General features: G+C 41.4%; 1 protein-coding gene across 1 annotated transcript in view; it reads left to right on the top strand.

The window, feature by feature from the left end:
- Positions 1–17,331, top strand: part of LOC131843046 (histone deacetylase 4) — a 152,749-nt gene extending 135,418 nt beyond the window's left edge. The window contains exons 6-19 of the mRNA XM_059191637.1: positions 2,069–2,236; positions 4,938–5,008; positions 7,057–7,208; positions 9,233–9,337; positions 10,141–10,412; positions 10,598–10,798; positions 11,191–11,732; positions 12,252–12,390; positions 13,384–13,626; positions 14,073–14,213; positions 14,940–15,080; positions 15,369–15,416; positions 16,314–16,498; positions 17,194–17,331. Of these exons, the coding sequence (XP_059047620.1) occupies positions 2,069–2,236; positions 4,938–5,008; positions 7,057–7,208; positions 9,233–9,337; positions 10,141–10,412; positions 10,598–10,798; positions 11,191–11,732; positions 12,252–12,390; positions 13,384–13,626; positions 14,073–14,213; positions 14,940–15,080; positions 15,369–15,416; positions 16,314–16,498; positions 17,194–17,254 (2,469 nt within the window). The 3' untranslated portion in view covers positions 17,255–17,331. The remainder of the gene's footprint in view (positions 1–2,068; positions 2,237–4,937; positions 5,009–7,056; positions 7,209–9,232; positions 9,338–10,140; positions 10,413–10,597; positions 10,799–11,190; positions 11,733–12,251; positions 12,391–13,383; positions 13,627–14,072; positions 14,214–14,939; positions 15,081–15,368; positions 15,417–16,313; positions 16,499–17,193) is intronic.
- The last annotated feature ends 2,960 nt before the right edge of the window (positions 17,332–20,291 follow it).

The following is a 20,291-nucleotide window of genomic DNA, read 5'->3' as shown; positions in this document are numbered from 1 at the left end:
ATTATAAAAGCATTTAGTTTTTAGGACGTCATAGGTAAACGCATGAAATGTAAAAATAACTAACTGACTTGGCTCCATGCTCTACTTATCATCCTCTACTATTATCGTCCATTACACTGGTCAACACAAGTCTAGTTTCCTTAATTTTTTTGGCTTTATGGCTTCAACTTTTTATATGCACAGTTTTCTCATTTTGATAACATATAGGTTTTCGATATTCAATATATATAGATAACAATCGGGATTCATTACACAACATCTTGTTGACGAAGCCATATCGAAAACAACAGCAAAATATATTTCAGTGTCCAAAAAAAACGCAAATCTAAGGTGAACATAGTAAATGAGGGAAGTTAGCTGTAACTCAAAAACAAAAACTCAAAAAAAAAAGAGAAAAATTGTTGCTATATTTAAACAATACGCGTTAATTCGAGATGGAAACGGAATAAAAATCGAAGGAAACAAACATTTTTTTTGTTGATCAGTGCTATATCAAACAGTGGGTTTTGTAGAAGATTATTTACAAAACAAGTGTTGACCGCATTCATGTCTGAAACCACTACATTATTACACCGTTATTCATTAAAAAAATATGTAGGTATGTACGGGATATGTGGATTGTGTCCAATTCAATGTTGATAGTTCACTTATATGCAGTTTGAGTCAACATACGTGACGCACAAGTTGCTCATTGACATGTTTTATATAATATTTATATATTTAAAGAATTGAATGTACATAGTTGTTTGTTGTGGAAGGAACTAATGTGATATCATGTAATTATTGCGCAATTAACCTTTATAAAACTGATCTTTACGTACGTTTGTTAGAGGTAGACTTTGACAAAGTCGTCACGGATACCTCTGTCTCACCTTAGTTTGTTTGAAGAAAATCCCTCATGGAGAATCGCTCGCCTCGGGGGAGGCTCACCTTTGTTTTTTTCTTAAAGAAAATCCTTCACACACTCGCCCCGAGGGAGGCGAATAGGTGCTCTGATACTCCTACCCAATAAAAACTCCAAAATATCCTGGTTTTTTTATGGATGATAATACTATGGTGCACTCGCCTGCGCTAACGGTTTACGCTGTCGTGGCACCAGTGGGGGATGATAAGACGAGCATGAGATCAAGTGAGTTAGCCCATCGTGACAAATTCAGCAAGAATTTATCACGATGGTTTCCAGGGAGAACCGCGTGGAGTCAACCTGTAATGGTACATTAGTAACAATGGGGGCATCAGTCCACATTACTAACAATCTACTTTCCCCCCTACGAGGTAGATTTTGTACAAGTCGTCTGCGGGTACCGCTGTGAGACAGCGGTACCCAGCGGTTTATTTACTTGATAAGTACTGTAGTACATCTACTCAATGAAAACTCAAGGTATCCTGATTACCGTCCGTGGCCGAAGTCACGGGAGTATAGTGTCAGTCCACCGCGACTCCTTAGCTTAAGCTGCAAGCCTCTTCGGGTTTACTGGAAAAGACCCCCGTCTTTGAGGAGGCGCATGGGGATACAGGCGAAACCTTCTCAGGGTTTTCTTGGAGGTGGGACCGCGGTCAATACATACAGTTCCGCTCTACTCTGTTATTACAGTAAAAAATGTTTTTTCGTTATTCGCTTAATTAATTATAACTTGAACAGTTTTTGTTTAACTTTTATGATGTCTAGGATTGTTTATACGAACGAATTAAACTTAGGTTTTTAGGGAAATCTAATTTTTCATCTAATCTAATTACGGCTAAAATAAACTTGTTTAAATAAAATCTGAATAGTGTGAAACGTTGATTAGTTAACCTATGTGCAAAGGTTCATCAAGTTGAATTGGTTATTGCAGAAAATTTTGCATAGTAGCAATTTTTGTATGGAAAACCTTAATCATAAAAAATATTTAATAGGGGCTATACTTTAATAAAAGAAAACCTAATCCTACAGTAATTGCGAATCTGGAGCGGGTGGCTAGTGTTACAAATATAAACAATGAAACCAACCGTTTACCTTCTAGAATTTGGAATGTATACAGTTCTTCTTTTGTATCTTCTTACAACGTATATACTTCTGTATTTCCAGATGTGGGAGCAACAGAAAGCGGAGGCGGCGCTACGGGAGGCCCGAGAGGCTCGTGAGGCAAGAGAGGCCCTCGAGAGGCACGAACGGGACCGAGTGGAGCTGCTGCGGAAGAAAGACAAACTGGAGCCCAGCGCCAATGCTTCCACGCAAGTCAAACAGAAACTACAGGTGAGAGGTCTACATCCACCAGTTATTCACCTGCTTTATCTATATAAGTATATACTTTTTAAATTTGACGCAGTAATTATTTAGATGTCAAATTTGGAAGCACTACCTTTTTAGGCGTAGTCGCTGTAGAGTTGTCATGTCACCTATCTGTAGATGTCATATAGAATGTCAATATGACAGATCGCATTTCCCGCGTTATTAGCTCAGTCATAAAAGACTAGTTCAATATGTAAAAGTGGAATAAAAACAATTAAGTTTAAATATGATTTTTATTTGTTAAATCTGCAAATTAATACAATAATATCGTCGAGATTAAGAGATTCGACATTAGCTTGCTATGATTTATTAAAAAAATAATCCAAATATTTCACCATTACAATAATATAACTTTAGGGGCGAAATGGATTGTTAGCAATGTAGATTAATGGACCATGTAGGACACTGTCACATAGATACATTAAAATAATAATTGCATTTAATAATGTCTAGTAAGACAAATTCAATATTGTCTACTAAGCACTGCTGTGTCTAAACCTTAGATTTTCCTATTGTTACTTAGTATATAAGATCTTAGTATATAATATACATCGTCTCGACCAACAACATAGTATCACTCACCCGCAACAGACCACACTACCAGCAATGTATCGTGTTAAGTTTATATCCATGTGGTTCCATCGTGATAGTTTCTTGGGTAAATTGCCACGATGTGCTAACTGACCTGACCTCATGCTCATCTTATCAACTAGTGCCCCGCCAGAGTATACCGTTAGCGCAGGAGTGTGCACCATTCCATCATCAGCTATAGAAATAGAAATAATCTTTATTCAAATAAACTTAATATAAGCAATCCCTCTTCAAGTTTTATTTTCAACCGTCTTCAAAGAAAGGAGGAGGTTCGCAAATGACAATATTTTTTTCATATGTGTTACCCCAGATTTTAAATATAAATTCCTTTACGGTATAACATGTAGTTATATATACCCGTGTATAATTTGAACAAATTATTCCATGACCTCTACAGGGTCAAACCGAAATAAACCCGCGTCAAAAGTTACCGAGAATCGCTAATTACAAGTCACAGTGCGTTGTTTTCGCCATACGCAGGTTGCTTGTGTTATGTTAATACATAAAATTGAATGGTTGTATGTTTGTCCATACCAGGAATTTTTCCAGAGGTAGACTGTAAAAAGATGTCTGCATGGGTACCAGTCTTTTTCTTGCGGATAACTAATTGTACCCGCGACTTCGTCCGTGTGGAATTCAAAAAGTTAATTAGAAATTTTCTAAAATAAAAGTAGCCTAAGTTACTCCTTATTACATCAGCTATCTGCCAAAAAAAGTCCCATCGAAATCGGTCCAACCATTTCAGAAATTAGCCATAACAAACAGACAGACAGACAAAAATTGAAAAAAAAATTGTTCCGTACCGTATTTATATTCATATGCATGTAGTAAAATACGGTTATTTCAATATTACAAACAGACACTCCAATTTTATATATATGTATAGATGTATATATAATGGAATGGTGCACCCGCCTGCGCTAACGGTTTACGCAGGCAGGGCACCAGTGATGGATGATAAGATGAGCATGAGGTCAAGTCAGTTAGACCATCGTGACAAATTCACAAAGAATTTATCACGATGGTTTCCAGGGGAACTGCGTGGAGGTCAACCTGACATGGTACATTGCTAGCAATGGGGTTATCAATCCATATTACTAACAATCCCCCTACCCCCTGGGTACCTCAGTCTCACCTATTTCAGCCGTCAAGCAGCTTGCTTTGTAAGCAAGCTGCTTGACGGCTGAAATAGGTGAATAGTGTAGTGAATGTGAGTGAATAGTGAATAGCTGTTTCGAATGTAGGGTGCAGATTGGGCAGTGAATAGGATAAGAGGCGTGACATCTTAGTGCTATTGAATGAGAACGTATGCGAGTGATGTCACCTAGTAGTAGTGTTATGGCCTCGGTGATGTAGCGGTTTAGCACACTGCCTTACTTCCGATGGTTGCGTGTTCGATTCCTAGCACGATACAAACATTTGTATTCATAAGTATGATGTATCGGTCTGAGTGTTTTCTATGTATATAAAGTATGTATTTAACAAAAAAGTGTATATATATATCAGTTTTCCAGTACCCATAACGCAAGCTCTGCTTAACTTGAAACTAGATGGCGCTTTGTGAATTGTGATATTATTATTATTATAAATTATTACTAAGAAATTATTATATTGTTTTATATTTGCCGTACAGCGTTTATAACTCTGTATGGTGGTGAAACAAGAAACGTATCAGCTCGGCCTGTACACATTATGTATCCAATCTGAAGCGAAGGTATCAAATGTGTCTGATGAGTGAGAGGTGCTGAGGGTTTTAATTAGGAAAATATGGAGATTAAATAAAATTCGACTAGTATGACAGCGATATATAATAGAAAGTAACAAAAATAATATGTCAAAGAATATTATTCTAAAATTTAAAAATGGTATAAAAACCTATCAAGGAGTTCTTTTTTTTTTTATAGCACTTAGGTAGCAAACAAGCATACGGCCCATCTGATGGTAAACGGTTACCGTAGCCTATGGACGCCTGAAACACCAGTTCGCTACACAATCAATATATACCATGTAACACGAACGACGTCGCGGTTTAAAGCTAGTTAATAATATATAATATCATTTGTATCAATTCCAGGAATTTCTGAAGAAGAAACAGGCCGCCGCTAATGCCAATGGAACTGTGCCAGGCTCACCCTACAGGAATTGGTATGCATTGCCTTACTTTCTGGATCCCATTTAATATTTGAATATGGTACTAACAAATATTATATTATAAACCTGATGTTTGGGAAACTACTCTGCTACCAAAATGTTAGGGAAGCGTCAGTCATTTACCTTTATGGTTCTGCGGATTTCTTGGGCCTCAGGGTCTCGAAGGTATCTTCGCTAGCTTTCACACACTTTCACAGTAGGTTTCACAGTAGGTAGATAGGTAGGTTTAACACAGTTCTAATTTATTTCAATTCACAACAAATGCGAGCGCGCGTCAAGGCCGCTGTACGGTCCGTTTGGTACTAGGTAATGGAGGGGAAGGAAAGACGCGGGAACACAAACTAACGGGCTCTAATATAATAATCTGTGCTTACGATGGTACAGGGTAGATTTTGAACACCTGACATTGAGGGTAACGCAGCTGAAGTCGAGTCACAACGCGAGTTTCAAAGCGTTTGTGGCCCTGGTCCCCACCGACTTGCTGCCCACCTTCATGAAAGAGGATTACTGGCCGAAAGGTGTGGTGTATCGGCGCTACCGTGGTAGATTGCCGTCTTCAGTGCCGTGATCGCACAGACAATATCATTGTATTAGTTTTTAAATATTATATTATATGTATGTTAGTCTATAAGGTATTTATAATATGGGCCTAGTTGCCTGAAATAAATGAATATATAAATAAATAAATAAATTAGCATTTTGGTCTATTGGTTATCAAGTATTTATTGAACTTAGTGCCGCACTGTTACTACGATTATAGTCTGTTTTTTTTTAATCCCGGAGATTAAGTTGAGAGGTGTAATTGTCAAATTTTCAAATAATGTTGCCACCTATAGCGGGGCAGTGCTGTGCACCTGCGATACCGATTTGTTTAATCGGAAACTTTATTTTAACATATTAGTTTTAATGCTATGAATGATTTTTCCACAACTGATTTTCAAAATTTTCTTATATATGTATACTAGCTGTCCCGGTAACCGTTGTTTTGCCTTAAAATAAAAAAAATAGGGGTGGACTACCCCTAACATTTAGGGGGATGAAAAATAGATGTTGACCGATTCTCAGACCTACTCAATACGCTCACAAAATTTCATGAGAATCGGTCAAGCCGTTTCGGAGGAGTATGGGAACGAAAACTGTTACACGAGAATTTTATTGTACAACACAAATATACATTTGAGCTTTTCCGCACATGTAGTTTTTTTTACAGTATTACAGTTTTTACAGTTTTGCCACAACCCTATTTAAAAAAAAACAACAACCTGGTACCATCGGAAATGTCGAATATGTCTTTGGTATTAAAAACAGACTATAGGTCGTTTTTCCGTAGTAAATATTTAATTTTTATTATTTTTATAAATATAACACTAACAGACAAATTATATAGATAGATAGATAGATAGATAATAGTTTTTATTTGTATCTTAGTACACACATATAGGCTTAATTATAACATCATATGACAAGTACCTACAATATAACAATTCAATAAGTATAAACCTGCATGTGTGTGCTACAGCAATACAAAATTGGTACATAGCTCAGTGTGGAGAATCACTCAAGGAGCAAAACACTGATTTTCAGCTATGTCCTCGAGGGTGAATAATGTACCTTGTATTTTTTTTAATAAACTATACTGTACTTAATGAAATAATGTGAAATAAATAAGTAATAAAAGAACTTGGAAAGTAGGTATTATAGTTAGAGTACCAGAACTTTATAAATACCGAGATACTATAATTTAATTTGATATATATGAATACTAAGAACAGGAATATAATAAACGTGTAAAAAAAAATAATTAAAGCCATGAAGGAGTGAAAAGTGTCATAATGGAAAGGAAATCAATTAGAATATTACTGCGCTCTGTCACCATATAAATATAATATAAAATATACTGTATAAATAAACTTATATATAAATAATTAAAAGCTATATACAGGTCATCAGGCGAGTTCATCCCGGGTTAATAATAACCCATTTGGATTTTTTTTTTATTAGATTATTTTTTTTTTAATTGGCAACATGTGTTGTGTTCTCAGGGGCATCGTAAAGTCATCATCAGGCGAGTCCATCACATCGACAGGGGCGACGGCGACGGCGCACCCTTACCGCCTGGCTGGCCCGCTGCCGCTCACCCTCAACCAGCAGCCCGCGCAGCCCTCGCCAGCAGACTACCCGCTGCGGAAGACAGGTTAGTACCGACCCATCTCGAACAACCCTCGGCTCCACGCTGCCATGTCTCCTCCTTTACTGGCTTGCGTCAACTCATTATACGGAGTAGATATCTTTATATATAAAAATTACGTGTCACGTTATTTGTCCGCGATGGACTCCTAAGGACGATTGCAAATTTGATTTTCACAGTGTGTGCAATTTGATCTGACTTGAAAGATAGGATAGCTTACATCTCAATTTATGGAAACCATCGGGATATTCAAAATCAATCCAATCATTTCAGAGATTAACAAAATGTAACAGACAAACAATTGTTTTTTTATATGAATACAGTGTTTTTATATGAGTACATACATATACATATTTCATATGAATTTAGTGAAAAGTTGTTAATTTGAAATTACAACCAGACTCTTAAAGTTAGTTGTTTTATAATATTACTTCATATGACTGCAAGCCAGTAATGTTACAAAGATGCGTACAGACAGACGAGCCGAGGAAATGCATGTCCCGTAAACATGTCGTTTAATTTATTAATAGATTGTTTTTGTGGTTTTTCTTTTGTAAAATCAAAGGTAAATACTACTAACAGATAGTTTAGATATAGTGGTGTGTTTGTTATTAGGATAGCGTTAAATATTATATATACTACTAACTACTCGCCCCGGATTTGCACGGGTGTACATGTATTATACATATAAATCTACCACTGAAGCACTCTATTTATAGCTAAAAAGTGCATTAAAATCCGTTGCGTAGTCTAAAAGTTCTAAGTGAAGACATAGAGTGTTTCAAGAAGAATGTATAATACAAGTGCATCTGTGCGAAGCCGGGGCGGTTAGCTAGTATTTTATACAACAGAATTATAGAATATTATAAACCATACAAATAATTGTCCAATTATTTGTTTTAGAAACATATTTATTTCAGTTTATAGTAATGTTTCTTTTATTTTGTTGGATAATTCTTTTAGATTATATTAACCTCTTTCTTATAAACTCTAAACAACTGACTGTAAGTATCTTTTTGTATACGTAATTATAAGTTTCATAACAACTGAAAAGCATGATTTTGTTAAGTAAGAGGTTAATTTTATATACTCTATATAACTTTTAAATACAGTAGTAAAGTTAAATGTATATAAAGTGCGCAAAGGTGGACTTACCTCTAAAAGAGATCTCTACCAGTCAACCCAACAGTGAGGTATAGCTATTAGTGATTTTACGTAGTACATAACTATTGTTGCACGTTTCAAAGAATACTACTCTACACAGTATCAGTATGTTTCTTTCTAAATGAAGTGGAATGTATACTATATGTCAATATATATATAGTAATTAATGAATTCGTTCGGTGCATGTTGTTCCGTTGAGAATATATTAATTTATCACTCAAAAGTAGTAAGGAATCGGGTCTTGTGAAGTATTTATTAATTATATTTTCAAATTAAAAAATGAAAACTTACGCGGAATTATATTTTTCGATGAAACATCTTAAACTTATTCAAATTCTTTATTTGTACAGTAGAAGTTACAAAGGTCTTAAGAAACAAATAATAAGTTTCACTGTCATCTGCAATTACGCGTAAAATATTATTGAATTTTTTTTATTACTTAATACAATTTTTTATATTATTTAATTCCGCTTCTATTAGCATGTGTTAGCATTGACACCACAAATATTCAGTGCGGAAATCCGACCACTGTATGTATTATATATCCTTACGGTTCTGTCCAAGAGCGCGGTCACCAGTCATGGGCTTGATCTGGATTATATTTATATACATTTAAATAAAATAACAAAGCAAACGTTTTCTAATTTAATTTATATGAGACAACCAAATGACATATGTAAGTTGCGCGCGCAGCTTTGCATGCGCGCTGCCTATACAATACATTTATGTACGTATACAGCCATAGCTGCAAGCGTGGGAGTCTGTGTAGTGTTGTATATGCGTTGTCCCATTAGACATAATATGCGTAGTAGTAGTGTATGAGACATGTGAGCTATGAGTAACCAGCATGCGTGTGCACTAACCAGCGTCCGAGCCCAACATGCTGAAGGTGCGGCTGAAGGCGCGCGTCATCGAGCGCCGCGCCTCGCCGCTCGCGCGACGTCCGCTCAAGACGCGCGTCAAACACCGCAGTGAGTACCACACGCCACCACACCACCCAACTACCAATCATCACACACCCCAAATACGGCGGGATTACTTGTCGTTGGTCGAATCTATAACATACACACCAAACTACCAAATATCACACTCCCCAAATACGGCAGGATTACTTGTCGTTGGTCGAATCTATGACATACACACCAAACTACCAAATATCACACACCCCAAATACAGCGGGATTACTTGTCGTTGGTCGAATCTATGACATACACACCAAACTACCAAATATCACACTCCCCAAATACGGCGGGATTACTTGTTGTTGGTCGAATTTATGACATACACACCAAACTACCAAATATCACACTCCCCAAATACGGTGGGTCACTTGTACTTGGACGAATTTACGAGATACACAGAGGGACGCTTGCTCGATATCCGACTTTAATTACAATACATTGGTGTTTAATTTGAACGCAAGCACTTGCAATTCTTCTGGTATTTCGGGTGCTGATAGACGGCGGTTATCACTTACCATCAGGTGAGCCGTGAGCTCGTTTGTCCCTTATAAAATATATTTCAAACGTTGATTTATTACCCCGTTCACATATTACTTGTAGTGTAAAGATAGTCGTACAACAAGCGTATAGTAAGAGATTCATATCATCAACTCTTACACATAGCTACACTCTTATCTAATGGGAATCTCTTCCTATGTACATATGTATGGTTAAGTTTAAAGCTACTCACAGCACAGAACAAAGCGAAATGAACCTAAATAAGTTGAAATTAGATTAAGAACAATGTGGTAAAGTGTATACTGGCGCCGTAGACTGCGAGGGCGGATCTCCGCGCGGGTCCCCGCCGGGCGCGGGGGGCGCGGGGGGCGCCACGGCCCCCATCCGCGAGGAGGAGGAGTGCCCCCGCGCGCCCGACCTGCTGTTCTCCTCGCCCTCGATGCCCAACATCTCGCTGGGGCGGCCGCACGCGCCGCCGCCGCGCCATCCCGCGCATCCGGCGCATCCCGCTCACGTTGTGCATCCCGCGCATCCCGCGCATCCTGCGCACGCGGCACATCCCGCGCACGCCGCGCCCACGCAACCGGTTAGTATTAATATTTTATTAATTGATTAAAAAATTGCGGTATTTTAAACTAGTTTTATGTAAACGTTTAATTAATGATATTATGTGAAACAATGTAATATATAATGTAAAAACGGAAGACGAAATAATAAAATCTAGCAAAATTGGAGATTGAATGTAGAGACTAGAGTGCGTGTGTGGTGCAGGTGGGCGTGTCGCTGCCGCCGGTGTCGGAGGCGGAGGCGTTCTGCGGGGCGGCGGGGGCGGCGGGGGCGGCGGGGGCGCTGGGCGCGCGGCTCGCCAAGCGGCCCCTGGGGCGCACGCACTCCGCGCCCCTGCCCCTGGGGGACCCCGCGCTGCACCCGCCCGCCGCGCACCACTACCTGCGCGACCAGATACGGAAGACGGTATGTCATCATTCACCACTTGTTTTGTTTACGTAGGAATCGGTTGAGTCATGAAACATGAAATGATTGATTCATGAAACACAATGGTATGTAGTGAATCGAAATCGTATTACAAATAAGTTAAGTCGAGAGTTGTTGCATTTTATATTTTTTTCTGTTTATTTTTCTTGTATAATAATGCGTATATTTTAAATATATTTAAGATTTCTAACTATGAATAATTCTATACTGACGTTTGTGCTGTGGTTTAAGAACGCGGTGGAGCTTTCAAAGTTAAAAGACGGGGGCGTCGTGTGAATATAGTAATTCTGTACTGTTTCCGTTCTGATTCGTTTACCAATTGAAGTACTCGGCGAGTCTGTGCGCGGTGACGATGTGCGTGGTGCGTGCAGGTGCTGACGCGCGCGCACGACGCGGCGGCGGCGCAGCTGCGCGAGGAGGAGGGCGAGGTGATCGACCTGACGGCGCGGCGCGGGCCGGCGGCGGAGCCCGCGCCGCTGGCCCGCGCGCTCTCGTCGCCGCTGGTGGGCGCGCGCGCCGCCGCCACGGGGCTCGCCTACGACGCGCTCATGCTGAAGCACGGGTGCGCGTGCGGCGCGCACGCGCCCACGCACCCCGAGCACTCGGGCCGGCTGCAGTCGGTGTGGGCGCGGCTCTGCGAGACGGGGCTGGCCGCGCGCGCCACGCGCACGCGCCCCCGCAAGGCCTCGCTCGAGGAGCTGCAGGCGGTGCACGCCGACGCGCACGTGGCCGTGTTCGGGGGCCGCGCGCGCGCAGGCGACGTGCGCCAGCTGGTGCGGCTCTCCTGCGGCGGCCTGGGCGTCGACTCGGACACGGCCTGGTGCGACCCCCACACGGCCGCCGCCGCGCGCATGGCCGCCGGCGCCGTGCTCGACCTGGCCGTGCGCGTCGCGCGCGGGGACCTGCGCAACGGGTACGCGCGCCCGCACACACATACACATATATACACAATTACCAAAATAGTCATTTTTGTACAATATTTATATCGTATTTTTAATACGTATAATTTTAATACAAAATGTATGATTACTTTAAATACTCGAATTTCATTTGACCTATTTTCACTACATATTAATTTAACTATTACTACGTCCAATTTTTAAACTGATTTGTCCTAGTATTTCCAACTTAAATCTTGGTTAAATTTGAGGTTGACAACCCCAGTAGGAGCAACTTCATTGCTACGTCCTACCTTTAAACTGATTTCTTCTAGTTTTTCCAACCACAAATCTGAAATTTTTATATATAAAGTTGGCAACTCTAATATAGAACAATAATGATACGAATCATAGTATCTACAGCACTATTCATGTATATAAAACAACAGTTACCAATTACCAAAAAATATACCGTCCCTTACATTGATATTCTAATTACATAAATAAATTAAAAAAAAAACACAATATTGAGCGTAACACTATGCGTGTTGCAGGTTCGCAGTGGTGAGGCCGCCGGGCCACCACGCGGAGCCCAACCAGGCGATGGGCTTCTGCTTCTTCAACTCCGTGGCAGTCGCCGCAAGGATACTGCACACCAAACTTAAACTGCAAAGGATACTCATCGTCGACTGGGTGAGTACCGTGCAATCGATCCACACATACAGACTGACATGTAAATAAAATTAAAGACAACATTCAATATGATCAGTAACATGTAAGTTTACACCGTTAAATTTCCTAAAATAAATAAATTGTTGCGGGTGAATAATAAGATGTTGCTGGTCGAGACGCGATGTATATTACAGATGATGATAAACTGACAATATGTACATAGAAATAATGATCTTATATACTAAATAACAATAGGAAAATATAAGGTGGGGTGACACAGTTTAGATACAGCAGTGCTTAGTAGACAATATTGAATTTGTCTTACTAGACATTATTAAATGCAATTATTATTTTATGTATCTAGGTGACTGTGTCCCATATAAATAAATAAATATTTACAATCAGCAGATACTTAAATATTTACACGAATACTTTTTAAACATAGGTAATAAATAAATATAGTAGGCTCAATAATGCATATATATAGACAAACAGGTGATAGAACAAATCATCATCTATGCCAGGAAGAAGATAGACAATTTCAAAAGAGTTAGTGATTACACTAATAAAAACTTCCGTAATTAGTATTTCGATAGAATTATTAATTTGTTTTATGGCAATTGCGTAAGATTTTACAACAAAATACCAGAGTCTGTTATAAATTTGTCTGAAAAAAGATTAAAATACTTCCTTTGCAAAAAATAAGATTAAAAAAACATAATATTTGCAAAATCACAACTTTACTATATTTGAATTAAAAAGAAATATATATTTATTCATTTACATATGTATATAACTATAATATAATATAATATATATGTATTTATTTCGATAATTTAAGAGGAATACAATTAAAACTTTGACCTTATCAAATCGCGGCTGAAGTACTACATAATATATTTATAATACGAAAAAAAAATGTGATAATAAAAACAGTAGAGAAACAAATAAATTAAAAAAAAAACTTATAGTTATTGTTTTTTTTTTTAAATTAAATGTCATGGGGTGACTCAGGACGTGCACCACGGGAACGGCACGCAGCAGATCTTCTACGAGGACCCGCACGTGCTGTACGTGAGCGTGCACCGGCACGACGACGGGAACTTCTTCCCGGGCACGGGCGCCGCCACCGAGTGCGGCGCGGGCGCGGGGCTCGGGTACAACGTCAACGTGGCCTGGTGCTCCGGGCCCGACCCGCCCTTCGGGGACGCCGAGTACCTCGCCGCCTTCCGCTCCGTCGTCATGCCCATCGCCAAGGTACCTCCCTCGCGACTTCCGTCTAAACTCAATAACTCCAAGGTCACTGACCTACTGATCTATCAACGCACAGCCCGAACCACCGGACGGATCGGGCTGAAATTTGGCATGCAGGTAGATGTTATGACGTAGGCATCCGCTGAGTTTGATTAATTCTATCCCCAAGGGGATAAAATAGGGAATGAAAGTTTATATGAAACTTTGTCAATTTTAAACCGATCGGGCTGAGACTTTGATTGCATAAAGCTACTATGACGTAGGCATCCCCTAAGAAAGGATTTTGATAAATTCCATCCCTAAAATGCGAAACCGCGAGCAAATACTAGTAAACTTATAAATGTAAAGATTTTTTTAAATGTACAATACTTTTCCTTTATTTCTATATAAATCTCGTAACATAAATGGTTCTCGTTGCTATATTAATATTGTGGGTTCATTCACGGCAGGAGTTCAATCCGGAGGTAGTGCTGGTGTCGTGCGGGTTCGATGCCGCGGCCGGCCACCCCGCGCCTCTGGGCGGGTACATGGTGTCGGCCGCCTGCTTCGCGCACATGACGCGGGATCTCATGACCCTCGCCAACGGGAAGGTAATTATTACACCGCTTAATAAGTGGTACTACCGTTCAAATCTCTCTATATTGTTTCTCATAGTGGACTGGAAAGAGAATGTTTGTATCCCTGATACTTTCAGAACTTGTAAGCGTCGTCGAGAATTGTTTTGTTTTGTAAATTAATTTATATATAATTTTGTATATTAATGTATTGAGATTTTTATGATTAGTGGGTATATCGTCTAAAGATGGATGGATTGTGTGAAAGATATGTATAAAAGGAGTGTGTGTGAGTGTGTGTGTGTGTGTGAGTGAGTGACATACTGTGCCATCTACAGATAATGGGATAAAGGCAAGGCATTAATGATGATGCGTGTGGGAGATAAAGGAAACCAGGGATTTGTGGTATATGTATATTTTATATAATAACATATTACAAAGAAACACTACTAACTAGGGCCAGGAAGGGAAACTGTAAGGAACAAAGAATACGAGGAAGACGATAGAATGAAGTGACAGTTTAGAATCGAATTTGGTATTTGAAGTATAAAACTTATAAAATAGATCATAGACTAAATAAGTGGCCTGTATTCCACAATATGTATATATTTTTTATAAGTATTTATTAATCTTTTATGGTTTCGGGTGCGATTCGAACATCGGTCCTTCGAGCCGGATAGGTTTCGGGTAAAACTCGAACATTAGTCCCTCGAGCCGGATAGGCGGTACAGATAGTAGTAACAGAGCGCGGTGCGACGTCAGGTGGTGCTGTCGCTGGAGGGCGGGTACGAGCTGCCGGCGCTGTGCGACTGCGCGGCCGAGTGCGTGCGCGCGCTGCTGGGCGAGCGGCCCGCCGAGCCCGCGCTCGCGGAGCTGGCCCGCGCCCCCCTCCCCCGCGCGCAGGCCGCCCTCCGCACCGCGCTCGCCGTGCACTGCGCGCGCCCCCTCCCCCGCGCGCAGCCGCCCTCCGAGCACTGCGTGCGCACACACCCCGCGCTGCTGGCGCGCCCCCCTCCCCCGCGCGCAGGCCGCCCTCCGCACCGCGCTCGCGCAGGCGCAGCACTGCGGTCCCCGACTGTTAGCTGGCCCGCGCCCCCCTCCCCCGCGCGCCGCGCTCGCCGTGCACGCAGCACTACACACCCCCGTCCCCGACTGTTACTGCTGGCCCGCGCCCCCCTCCCCCGCGCGCAGGCCGCCCTCCGCACCGCGCTCGCCGTGCAGGCGCAGCACTGGCCCGTGGTACGTACACACACCCCGTCCCCGACTGTTACTGCTGGCCCGCGCCCCCCTCCCCCGCGCGCAGGCCGCCCTCCGCACCGCGCTCGCCGTGCAGGCGCAGCACTGGCCCGTGGTACGTACACACACCCCGTCCCCGACTGTTACTGCTGGCCCGCGCCCCCCTCCCCCGCGCGCAGGCCGCCCTCCCCACCGCGCTCGCGCGCAGCAGGCGCAGCGCACTGGCCCGTGGTACGTACACACACCCCGTCCCCGACTGTTACTGCTGGCCCGCGCCCCCCTCCCCCGCGCGCAGGCCGCCCTCCGCACCGCGCTCGCCGTGCAGGCGCAGCACTGGCCCGTGGTACGTACACACACCCCGTCCCCGACTGTTACTGCCGTACGCCGCGCCGGGGGCGACGGCACAGTGGGACACGCCGAATACTAACTACAATACTTAATAAGTAAGAATGTTCATGTTATAGGTAGGTGAATATATGGAAGAGTTTTGAATAATTCAAATTGTACATACAGATACAGAGAGTAACCGTTTTGTTTGAAAAATTCAGCGCTACGATGTGTGCGAACGTGTTTTAAACAGTATACGATTATATAAAAAGCAGTATTACAGTATATTACAGCATAAAATCTTAGTCTTCCAAAATGATACGTATAAATATATATATACGAACTGACGGTAGTTTTTGACATATTATAAGAGTATAATAGATCTACATGAATGAAGATATTTTGATTTGATTTCATTGTCATTAGTTGCTATTTGCCCTCAAATGGACCTTCAGCTTATTTGCCATTCCAAGTACCTAGTAAATTTACAACTACACCTATTTTACGACTCGGATAAGCTATTCTGCGAAGCTCAAGTGTTTGAAGAAATCATAACGATATGTTTGTGTGCAGGTAAAGCGCTACAGCGAATCGGTGGGCCTGTCGGCGCTGGAGGCGGGCGCGAGTGGTGTGGGGGGTGTGGGGGGTGCGGGGGGCGCGGGGGGCGCGGCGGGCCGCCTGCAGACGGAGCGGGACGCCGCCGACACGGCCGCCGCCATGGCCACGCTCTCCATGCACCACGCGCCGCCCTGTCTGCGGTACGAACCTCCACTGGGACCTCCGGGCCCCGCTGATAACCTACGCCCTACTCCTTGGCAACCAGCGTGGCTAGTAATGAAATAGACAGGCCTAACTGCTGGGATGTCATCTTCATCCTTGTTCGCTTTATTTTTATCTTTTTTTATACCACATAGGTGGCAAACAAGCATACGACTCATCTGATAGTAAACGGTTACCGTAGCCCATGGACGCCTGAAATACCAGAGGTGTCACGTGCGCGTTGCCGACCCTTAAGAAACCTTAATATACCCTTCTTAAAAAACCCCATGCTGTAGTCTCGTGTGAAAACCTCGGCAGGTAGTTCATTCCACAATCTAAATGTACGCAGGAGGAAGCTCCTCTGAAACTGCACTGTCCGAGACCACTTAGGTTCTAGAGTGTGCGGATGAATTCCCTGTCGATGGCGAGCGGTGCGATGGTGAAAGGTAGCCGTAGGCATCATGTCGAACAATTCTTCAGAACACAGTCCGTTGTATATTCGGTAGAACACACAAAGCGATGCTAAGTTTCATACAAAGTTGTGTAAAACATTTAAGTAACTACAAATAATGTATATTTCAAAAGATGATGAGAATTTCTTACTTTGTGTCATCTTTTTGATTACAATTTCGTTACGAGAAATATGTAAAAATCTTAAGGTTTTATATGAATGTAATGTTAATATTTGCTTCAGGTCGGCGGATAGTTCGCGGTCGGTATCAGAGGAGCCAATGGAGCAAGACGAAGGCAAGTGAAGCGCCCCGGAGCGACCTGGCCTCCACTTCGCCCGGACGTAGCGCGGCCGGTCCCGTCCGGCCCGTGCGGCCCGTCCGGCCCGGTCCGGCCCGGCCCGCCCGGTCCGCTCCGGTCCGCAGACGCGCGCCCTCTGTACATTATTACGTTTTATATTTAACACTTAAACATTCCCCGCGCGCCCGCCTCCCGCCCCGCGGACGAAAGTTATTTATTTAGCTACGTGTAAAGAGAAACTATATTTTGTGGACGCTAAGTTTAAGAGAATTTATGTATATTTATGTTGACGTATATGTTAGCGCTGGAGGAGGCCCCGCGCGGCGGTGCGAGGGGGAGGGGGAGCGGCAGGAGCTGGGGACGCAGGGGGGGGGGTGAGGAGGGGAGGGGGGGGTGAGGAGGTGGCGCCGGTCACGTGGCCACGCGTCGTAGCGCGCCGTAACGTCGTAAACGAAACGCGTCCTGCCAAATACTTGTTTTGTAAATCGCAATGTGCTATATGTATATTACATAAAAGTGTCTATTCGATGTAATAATTCATAATGAATTAGTAAAGGTATAGAGAATTATATGTGTAGGTGGTAAAGTTAAGACAAATCTTAATTTGAAAGCTTTAAAGAGAGTAGTAAAATATTAATAATGTGTACAAAAGATATTTATATTATATATTTGAATATTTTTAAATATATGTAGGAAGTATATGTTGTTCGTGCTCGTAGTACGCACCAGGCGGCCGCCCGCTCGCGTCACTGTACCAAAGATTGTTTCCAATACAGAGTAACCGCGTGTAATACTTCTTCGTTGTATATAAATCTATATATTGTGAACATTTCTATGAAGAGTAACGAAACTTTTGTATGAACATTTAATACTGAATTTATCTCCGTATACTTTAAGTAGGGCCCGGCCGCCCGGAAGCATAATGCGACGGTAATATAGAAGGCGGCCGGTTAACTGTGAATTTGTTTTAAGTATATGTTTTGATGGTGATGCCCTCTATTTATACATTTGTCTATGTGATAAAAGTATTGTAATAAATGCTTATAAAGATACTGATAGTTGTCTACAGTCGCGGGGAGGGCGCCTCCCCGATTGTTGCAATCCTGCGTCGATACCTAACGTTGAAGTTGTTTTGGTGCTCATTAGCTGTGTGCACAAGATATATAACACGTTTCTGTCCCCGCGGCACGCGCTGCCAGGGAACTTGTGTAAAATTCTATGTAACTACGACTCGTAGTTTGTACTGTTGTAACAGTTTTCTATCTTTGTTGAATATTGTACATTGTCTAACATGTCTCCCATTGTTGAGATAGTAATGCTTATTTCGAGCTGGAGCCTGATGAGAACTAGTCTCCAGTTTCTATTCACATTCCATAGGCTTAGCATCGCTTGGTATACGAGGCGGTATAAGCTTCTGGAATGTTCGTTTCTGTGCGCCGCTGATGTTACACTTCAAGTGTGGGGGTGATGTGCGGTCACTACCCGCCACGTGGTGGTGGCGTGGCGCGGCTCCGACTCCTGTATTTTTGTATGAAGGCTGTCCGTGAGCGTGTACTGTATACGTAACGTATATACCTGTATACCTGCCGGTAGGTAGCACGTACCAGAGGGATGCGATCCTTGTACGATAAACAGAGTTAAACAATGTTGTGTCTTTGAAAATTTTATTGTTAAATTGGAATACAGATGAAAGAAATATTTAATAAATGTATATATATATTTGGAATTTTAACTGTATTTTTATTTCGAAACCTTTTATTACTACCAAATAATATGTTATAAAAACGAAGTACAAACAAAATTAAACCATAAACAACAATTAATTGAAGAAGATTTTATACAAAAATAAACATTTCTTACAGACTAATTATTACAAAAATAATTCACGTATATAGACAGAGATATGTCAAGTCGAGTTGCGCATAATTCGGGTTAACTCGAGTTGAATTCTGCCAACTCGAGTTGGAAGAATTCAACTGGTAAATGAACGAATCAAATGAAAAAGCGAGAGCATGATTCTGTCATCGAACCGACAATGACATGAAATTTTCCGATCATTTCATATCATACAATTTTCACTCGTCACAAATACGTATTGATTTGAGGTTGTCATCATTTTTTTTTCGCATATTCGTCCGATTATGTTATCATTAAAATGATTATGCGATCTATAAGTCCTTCTGCGGCTTTAAAGTGGCATTTCTACTCTCGCCCTCTATAGTTCGGTGAATCTTTGAAAAGGCTGGCTGCGCCCAAAAACATTAGAATTGTTCGAAATAATAAAAATTTTATTCCAGGTAATTCGAGTGAACTCGAGTTACCTGAATTTCAACTCGAGTTAACTCGAGCCATGTGTATTACGAGTTAGCACATCTCTATATAGACATATACAATGTTACAATTAACTATTTTATTAGTTAATAACAGTTTTGAACACAAAACAAAAATAATGTAATCTACGGCCGTAATTCTCATTTTTAACTGTAAATTATAATAGTAATGTTTGGGTTCACATCGATATTGTCGAAAAATCTGATGTTTTAAAAATATTAACAGAAGGTAGTTTCATTATTACTCGGTATCGTTAAACTAGTTGCATATAACCCCCACTCATATCTTCTCTGTAGAAAAGGGAGGGTTTTTGTAAGCCGCGGCATTCGGTGTTTGAGCACAGGATGTGCTGGTTGTATTTTAAGTGCTAAAGTAAAGTAATTAATTATATTTAAATAGTGCTTCTCTGGATGTCTTCAAGAGAGATGGCAATATGTATGTTTATATGTACAAGTTATTATGTGTTAAGTTTTTCAAGTGTACAATAAAGAATAAATATTTTTAAGTACAGTGCTTACGTACATTAAAAAAGTACCTACTTTTTACTGGTATCTATTGTTATCAAAATTAAATTATAAGTTCTTGGCTTGACCATGACTACGTGACCTCCTCCTGGCGCCAAATCTGAATCCGACATTGCCAGCAGATTAAAAAAAATAATTTCAAAATATCTTTATTCATGTAGGTCTATTACAGATTCTTATGATATAT

This window comes from Achroia grisella, unplaced genomic scaffold (genome assembly GCF_030625045.1).
Source record: "Achroia grisella isolate CSIRO2021 unplaced genomic scaffold, CSIRO_AGI_Agris_v1 utg2727, whole genome shotgun sequence".
Taxonomy (NCBI): domain Eukaryota; kingdom Metazoa; phylum Arthropoda; class Insecta; order Lepidoptera; family Pyralidae; genus Achroia; species Achroia grisella.
This window is presented reverse-complemented; position numbering and strand designations above follow the sequence as displayed.